At 38.4% G+C, this 8,288-nt stretch overlaps 2 protein-coding genes across 2 annotated transcripts; both read right to left on the reverse strand.

Annotated features, from left to right (window-relative positions):
* Nucleotides 1–928: 928 nt before the first annotated feature.
* On the reverse strand, nt 929–1,947 carry LOC106330234 (probable E3 ubiquitin-protein ligase RNF217). Its single transcript, XM_013768740.1, has 2 exons — nt 1,112–1,947; nt 929–1,016 (listed from the first exon to the last, which is right to left on the reverse strand). The coding sequence occupies exons 1-2, from the start codon at nt 1,945–1,947 to the stop codon at nt 929–931; spliced, it is 924 nt and encodes a 307-aa protein (XP_013624194.1).
* A 3,257-nt stretch (nt 1,948–5,204) lies between these two features.
* On the reverse strand, nt 5,205–5,992 carry LOC106334245 (protein LURP-one-related 11-like). Its single transcript, XM_013772550.1, has 2 exons — nt 5,678–5,992; nt 5,205–5,582 (listed from the first exon to the last, which is right to left on the reverse strand). Exons 1-2 carry the CDS (start codon nt 5,990–5,992, stop codon nt 5,205–5,207), a joined length of 693 nt encoding a protein of 230 aa, XP_013628004.1.
* Nucleotides 5,993–8,288: the final 2,296 nt, after the last annotated feature.

Raw genomic sequence — 8,288 nt, forward strand, 5'->3', positions numbered from 1 at the left:
AGTAGACGATCACGTCTAGACTATGGACACATGCAAACATGATTTGCAAAGACACAATAGTGATCCCCGAGAACAATATGGTTCACATTGTTTAGCACACATGCTTTACCAGGACACTCAATGTCAAAGGACATGAGAAACGACCTAAGAAGTCGAAGTGGTTTAATTACGGTTCAGTAATGAAACTGGCCGATTACTCCCATCCTGTACATACAGAAAATATCACGCACCAAGATGCGTAGAATGTAGAAACCTACACTGAGGTTCACATCAGGGGGAGTAGTGCGTGTTGTACTCTTTTTCCTTCATCATGGTTTTGTCCCACTGGGTTTTCCTGATAAGGTTTTAATGAGGCAACATGAACCGTACTACAAATCATGTATGGTTATGGCATCCAAGGGGGAGTGTTATAAATCATGGAGTGGATTGCCATTAACCAGGCCCGGCCCAAGACCGGTCCAATACCTAGAAGATGGAGAGATGGCCGAAGCCTAGAGAGAGGAGAGAGAGAGAGAGCCGACTTTAGGAGAGAGAGAGACGGCCACAAAGCTTGGAGAAAAAAAAACTCTTTCCTTTTCCTAGTAGATGTAATCTTTCCATTATTATGTATTAGTAGTTTTTCTAATCCTAGTGAATTTATGTTTTGGATACTTTCCATTTATCTTCATCTTGTAATCCTTATATGAAGTAACTCCCTTGATCATTAATAATAACAGAGAAATATTCAGTCTCTAAAACTTTCTATTTACAACAAAACTATATTTAACTTTCTATTTACAACAAAACTATATTTAAAAACCAGTTTTTAACTTTTTTAGTTAAAAGTTAAAAGACGGGTTCTTATATATCCCGTTAAGAATCTCACCTTAAAAACTTCCATTGATCGTGATGTAAGTATATCCTCACAAAAAAAAGCACTAACATGTAACTAGTATTTTAAAATAAGACTACGAATGTGGCATGCGTGACTATAACTCGACGTTGCGCCACAACTATAGCAAAACTTAAATCCACACCTGAGGAAATAATCCAACAAATCAAACAATAACCATTTAACATTATAATTAGTTTTTTTTTACAAAAGATTTATAATATGATGAAAAATACTAACCAGCAACTCATATGCACACAACCATCGATCTTCTCAACGTAGAATTTGCAACTAGGACACCTCCTCCAGTGCTTCTTATTAGCCATTTGAATCAACATAGCATCTTCTTCATCGCTACGCTTATTCTTCTTCCTCGTGTTCCCACTTCTCTGAAACTCCTCGCAACCAATCCCCGCGTGCCATGTAACCTTACACCGAGCGCAGAACAGTCGGTGACAAGACGGACACTCTGTCCCCGTCACTTCATCACCTTGATCATCATCATCATCCACCACCATCATCGCTGAGCAGTCTTCAAACGGACAGTACACTTTCTCCGACGACACAATCAAAGACTCACACAAGGCTTTGTCCCAACGCTCGAACAAGTCCCCTGGGATTATATCTCGACACGTGTATGGCTCTAGAAGTCGCGTGCAGTCCACGTCAGGGCACTTGATCATGGCTATGTTTCCTTCTATCTTGGTCGTCACGTAACGCACGGTACACTCGGTGCAATAGTAATGAGTGCAACTAGTGGTTCCTCGGAAGATGTCGGAGGGGGATTTTTCATCCATGCAAATCATACATAACCATCTAGATGGTTCGGCGGGTTTGTTCTCAGTTTTTTTCTCTGGTTCTTTCTGCTTAATAGGCGAGGCCATATGTCTATGGAGTTGGGGATAATGGTTAGTCTCGGCTGTTGAAGAGACCAAGGAAGAAGACAGAGCTTCTTGGAGATGGGGATTTCTCGCATAGGGTGTGTAACCTTTGTCGTAATCGTATAACGCAGGGTAATAGTAATAATCTTCCATCCTTGTGCGTGATGATGATGACGAAGAGAAGCAGGTTCCCATATCCTTACTCTTCTGATTTTTTTTTTTTTGCTTTGTCTAGAGTTTGATTTAGGTGTGCATTCATGTTAAATTATGGCATAAATTGGAAGGTAAATTGCATTGAATTAGCTGAATGAAACTTTTCCTCTTTCTTAAAAATGACTTTCTTATTCACGAACAAATATAATAGTATATATTGACATTATTGCATATATATGTCAACATTACTTTTTTTATATACCTTTTTCTTGTTGATTAGAAAACGCTATATGTTAATTCTACAAATTATAAACCAGAGAACATCTTTAACCATTTCAAAAACGGCTTGCTAATTGTGTTGGGAGGTAATTTTACACAAAAGCATGGCTTCATCTACGTCTTGTTTCTTGTTTCTTTTTTTTTTTGGTAAAAAATTAAATTATTATACCAAATTTTCAAGTTTTCGACAGCGACTACAGAGAAACTAGTAGCTGAAAACAGAAACGAAACTAAACAATTGAAAAGTGACAATGAAAAGAACCCAAGCAGAGAAGCTAGTCTAGCAACCAACTAAACAGCAGAGAATGCTATGACCAAGCAGGCCGGAAAAGTCGAAGAGAAAGTTCAGTTGCCACGAGCTACCGAGAGATAGGCGCCCTCAAACCTAGAATCTACAGCTCATGCAGCTTCCGAACAGCCAACCTGACACAAACCAATCTGAAGAATCCAAGCACGGACCAACCAAGAAACCCGACAGACGCAACCTCCGACGGCACGAGAGTAAATTACCACGCTATGCCGTCGTTCAGCAGGCAGATTCGAAAATTGCCGTCTCCAAACCCGACCCACTGTGACCGTTTACACCCATTGAACCGAATCTCATATAGAGAGAGCGGACCGCATAGCTACCAACCCTGCGGAGACAGACCTGCAAGAGAAAAGGCGGACCGAGAACCCAACTGCCGTACGGAATCAAGAACACAACCAAACACCACCATAGGAAGGCAATACCAATGCCACTAACTTTATTAAGGGAAAAGAGCTAGGAGCGGGGCCTCACTGACGAGAATACTAAATGGAGGGGCATGAACGGAACCGTAGCCGACGAGACGCAGAATTTGCCTCCGACGCACCGTCACGACACACTGCCACTTGCACTGTCACCGCACACGCGCCACCACCTCCTAAGCGTGTGTCACCAGAGAACATTGAAAAACAAGCCGAAGCTCACCACCATTGAAACTCTCACGCCTCCACCAGAGATCCCCAGCAGAAGAAAGCAAAGGTCTTCAGATCCGCGAAATCATCCGACCAAACCACCGTCGAACCTTAGCACCACCGGAGCGCCACCATCCAGAGGAGCTGACAAGCTGCGACGAGGCTTCTTGACACCACACGCTCCATCACTCTTGAGGAACCATCAGAGGCAAGGAAAATCAGAGCCAGTTAGAGACACCATCAGAACAAGAAGCGAGGCGAAGGTAGAGCAGTCACCGTCCTCTAGCGACGCCACCATCCAGAACGCGAACCGAGATCCAATGGGGTCACCGGATCTGAGACCTACGATGAAACCACCCCACCACCGAAGAAAGAGAGACAGAGGAGGAGACCATAGACACGAGAACACAGAGCCGGAGCCCGGCGGTCGCTTAGAGCGGTGGCGACCGCCGGAAAACGAAGGAGGAGACTTGAAACCCTAGGCGGCGGTAGAAGAAAGGAGAAACCATAGAGAGAAAAAGTTTTTGAGGAGAAAGAAAGCAAGAAATTACGTCTTGTTTCTTCTTTTTAGAATGGAAGAATAACTTTTTCTCAATACCCTAATCCTATTTATCCTAATGCAGAAATTGCAAGGATTGGTGCTACTCTACGAGATATTCCCAGAATTGTCCAGCTAGTTCAACCAATAGCTGAACTGAGCTACATAGATGTGTTTCGATATGGTGCTGCGTTTAGTGTTCAACGAAGATTAACGGTGCTCTTATATTAGGAAGGGAATTAAATATCACTGAGAAAGTTTTATGCGGTAATTGGTACTTTGCTGGTACTTAACTAATCATACTCTAATTCGCTTTATACTAGTTTAGGAATTTTGTCGGCACCTTAATATTTTTAGCATATATACCATGACCTAATTACTTTCTAAATCGATCCCATGGAATTATTATAATTGTATTCATCTTTCAACTCTCAAACTGTTAGGGAAAAACCAAGAAACTTGTCGGGGGAATCTAAAAGCTCTTATTCCACTTGTTCAGGATTTGTCTGTTCCCTTAATGCTTACAGTAGTTCTTATCGCAAATCTAGTCAACCAATCAAGTACGTGGAATACGAATCAAGCAAGAAAAGAAAGAACACAAGACACTTTTGTTAATCCGGTGTTCACCTCCCTTCCTCGATGTGAAGAAAGAGCTATACTCACCGGAGAGAGAAATCGGTCTCTCAACCTTCCATTATATCAAACACGAGTACAATATCCAGAGGCTACAGTTCATATCAACCTCTCTTGATCTCTGTTACAAATCACCTAGATATACAAGTATATATGGAAGAGCCTAGCTAACCCCTACCAAGAACCTGGTTCTCTCTAGCTTTCTCTCTTCAGATCTGAACCCTGGTCTCGAGCTCTCTCGAGCTCCTACTCTTATGCGCCTCTCCTCGGTGTTTTACTTGTGTATGCCTTGTGTTAGATCATCTGTCGTGATCTCTCCATCTTATATAATCAGAACTTGACCTAATGGGCTTTGTCAACTAGGCTCATAGTTCATACGCATGTGCTCTGTCGCGTTCCATTAGTTTCGATTGTGACTTGTGCAAGTTAGCCCAACTTGAACAAGTCCGGTCGTATTGACCAAACCTATCAATACATAGTTTATTTGATGACCCAAGGTTCACCGGTGGGGCAATGTCTCTGGGGCCTGGCAAGGCAAGACACTAACCTCCTTAGTGTACAATATACGAGCCTTGTTTTGATATTAGGTAAGGATAGTTACAACTGATAACCGGTTTTCAATAACCGTAAACCATTGAGTAATATTCAACCGGCCGTTTAACCAAAACGGCATATAACCCAATTGTCAATTTCGATGTGGTTTAATCTTCCAATATAACTGATTCTTCATCACCAACGTAACACAAACATTTCAATGAAAAAGCTTACGTTCACTTAACCGAACCTTCAATCTTACAAGTAACATACATCAGTTGTACTTTCATTAGCAACATCGATATAAAATATGTGGAAGTTAAAAAAACTCAGCAATTAGTTATCAACTATTTAATCAAAAATTTTACCACCTTTATTACAGTTTACGATTGATAAGCCTATGAGTTAAAACAAGTCCAATGATGAAAGAGTGATCAACCTGTGACTCCACCACCATCGTCAAAACATCGTCTCCAAACTCCAAACCTTTCCTCGATTGTTTTCTCTTCACTTCTGCCACAACTCTTCCACAAATGTCCTCGATTCCTAAACTTGATCCCCGAGTTACTATCTTATAATGATATTGTTCATTCTTTCTACACGATCCCGTTAGAACTCTATAAGAAGAATATGAATCTTTACTCGGAACCTGAAAAATATTACTTTTCACTCGAAAATATTCTGAGTTTGTTGTTGAATCAGATGTCCCCGATGGTGATCTATATCCTTCCCAAGTCTTGAATAATCCAAATTTCTACAGAACACACACAGAAAAAAAAAAGGTGTTAAAAAAATAACTTAATAAAAAAATAACTTGCATGAAAAAATAAAACTGGGACGTTCATCTACCTGGCTACGTAAGGTAAACAAGACATGACCATGTAAATCCATGAGGTAAACTTCACGGCAGCTCTTAGAGTTATAATTATCGACACGATATATTATGTTTCCTTTATAATCGAAGACGGTGCAGCCATTTGTATTAAACACCAACGACTTCATCCAAATCGTGAAACTCTCTTTCTCCGTTGTCAAGTACGGCGAACTTGTTATGTCTCCGGCCCCGGAGGTCGTATGGTCGGGATGAATCTTCACCATAGTTTCCTTTGGACAGATACGATTCTGCCAAGGTTTTGTTTCGTAAGGTTGTCGAGATATTTGCATATAATATATATCGAGACAATGATAAGATTCTTTTTTGGTGATTTGTTTTGGTCGACATAAATGGACTGAACTTTGGGTTTATATACTACTACTGATTTATGGAAGGTACTCACCTTGTTCGTTTCTGATTAGTTTAAGTTTTTTTGTTCAACAAAAATAAACTTAATGATTTTCTACTCGTGTATTCAATGTTCAAATAAAGTTGGTCCCATCATATGTTTGAATCTTCAAAACAAAATTACATCCGTTAATTATGCTTGATCTCTCAAGTTAGTTATACAGTTTACTGTTGTGTATCTTGATGTGTAAAGAACTATATATACATATCGATATCGAGGTCTTCTTCCACATGTTTAATGTGAAAATCTAACGACAATAACATCCACATCACTCAAAATCTTTAACAAAAAAATTAAAATTAAGGTTTAAAAAATCTACACCATTTTATCAAGCACACATTTCATGTACAGGTCATATTGATTTTTTTCTATTTTAAATTAGTTAAAACACTTTCATTGAATTGTTCTCACAAAAAAAAATCTTGCATTTAAAAACCAAAATAATAAATAATAAGAAAATAATGGTAAATGATAACATATTTATAAAAAAAACTCACTAGAATTTCTGTAAACACTTGTCACTTTTTTTTGAAGAAAACACTTGCCACCTTTTAGTTGATACATTTTTATCCAGGATTAAAAATTATTTTTATTTAAATTAAATTATTTTGTTAGTTTTGTTTTTAAAGTTTTGATGGATCAATAGGTACTTAGATAGTTAGATATAATGCAGTTATTTAGTTTTCGATATAGTCTTACGAAAATACTAGAGAGAGATGAGGCTCTAGGTAGCATGAGAAGTTGCGCAATCGATTTTGAGTTGTATTTCCTCGTGTACGCATGTCGCACTCACATCCAATTAGTCAATTGTACACATATAAAATGTGAAAGTCGTAGATAAAATAAATGTCAATTAAAACATAATCTGTTGTACATATATAGATCGCACAATACCAGCGACCGCATATAGATATCTTAATATACATATATATGAATGTATACATCGTCACGATAGAATTATTAAATTTTAAATGCACGTACCATTTATACTATGATTAAAATATGTACACTACGTATAATTATATAACTGTTGCAGTCGACGAAAAGTGCAGAGTGTCACAGGTTTAGCCGTTTAGGTCTTAATTAGCGGATAATCGCCAGACACCATTACCCTTTTGTTTTTGTCGTATCTATATTTTAGTTTCTTTCTTTAATCGTGAAAATTAGTTATAAAATTAGGTTTTAGTTTGTCGTACTATTTTTTTTCTTTGTCGTACTATTTTATACACTTTAGTTACGTAATATCAAATTGTTGGCATGTTGAACCTTTATCGTGGCTCTTTTTTCTATATTTAAAGTGTTAAACTTTTATCGTGGCTGACGGATATCCAAAATGATACTAGCAAGTTGAAGAAATAACTGAGAAAATCATTTTAAAATATACTTAAACGATCTAATTTGTTATACCAGGTAACATTAATTATCATATTCTATGAATCTATGATTTGATGTACACTACAAGAAAACATCGGTATTCTAACGGACATTCCGACGAAAAATGAAATCCTCGGAATTTCTCGAGGAATATCCGAGGATATTCCGAGGAAACCCAAAATTTGGTTTCCTCGGAATTTCCTCGGAATATACCGACGGAATTCCGAGGAAATATCAATCCGTCGGAATATTCTTATGAAATACCGAGGAAAAATGTGTTCCTCGGAAAAAACCGAATTCCGAGGAAATATTGTAGCCGTTGGGGGATTTTACAAAATTCCGAGAAAATTCCGACGATGATGACTCGGAAACAGACTACAATTGATTTTTTTTTTTTAAGAAATACCGAGGAAATTCCGAGGAACACTTGATATACTCGATCGATAGATGTGTTTTTGAACATATATACATCGATCGATCCGTTTATAAAAAAACGTTCGAGATTTTGTTCATTCGATCTATTGGATATCCACATCGATCGATGGGATAATCTAATCGATATCACATTGTTACGCTTTGGTCCATCTTAGTGATCGATCGATCCATTTTGGGATCGATCGATCACTTTGTTACCCCAAACCCTGTTTCCTCGGAAAAGCCTCGGGATATTCCGAGGAAATTCCGAGGAACTTTTGATATACTTGATCGATCGATGCGTTTTTGAACATATATCCATCGATCGATCCGTTTATAAAAAAACGTTCGAGATTTTGTTCATTCGATCTATTGGATATCCACATCGA

The sequence above is a fragment of the Brassica oleracea genome, chromosome C3, assembly GCF_000695525.1.
Source record: "Brassica oleracea var. oleracea cultivar TO1000 chromosome C3, BOL, whole genome shotgun sequence".
In the NCBI taxonomy this organism is placed as follows: Eukaryota; Viridiplantae; Streptophyta; class Magnoliopsida; order Brassicales; family Brassicaceae; genus Brassica; species Brassica oleracea.

Coding starts and splice junctions, on each gene's coding strand:
- LOC106330234 (XM_013768740.1), bottom strand. CDS start 1,947: ATGGGAACCTGCTTCTCTTCGTCATCATCATCACGCACAAGGATGGAA. Junction 1,017..1,111: donor TGTGTGCATATGAGTTGCTG/GTTAGTATTTTT, acceptor TTATTTCCTCAG/GTGTGGATTTAAGTTTTGCT.
- LOC106334245 (XM_013772550.1), bottom strand. CDS start 5,992: ATGCAAATATCTCGACAACCTTACGAAACAAAACCTTGGCAGAATCGT. Junction 5,583..5,677: donor TGTTTACCTTACGTAGCCAG/GTAGATGAACGT, acceptor TGTGTTCTGTAG/AAATTTGGATTATTCAAGAC.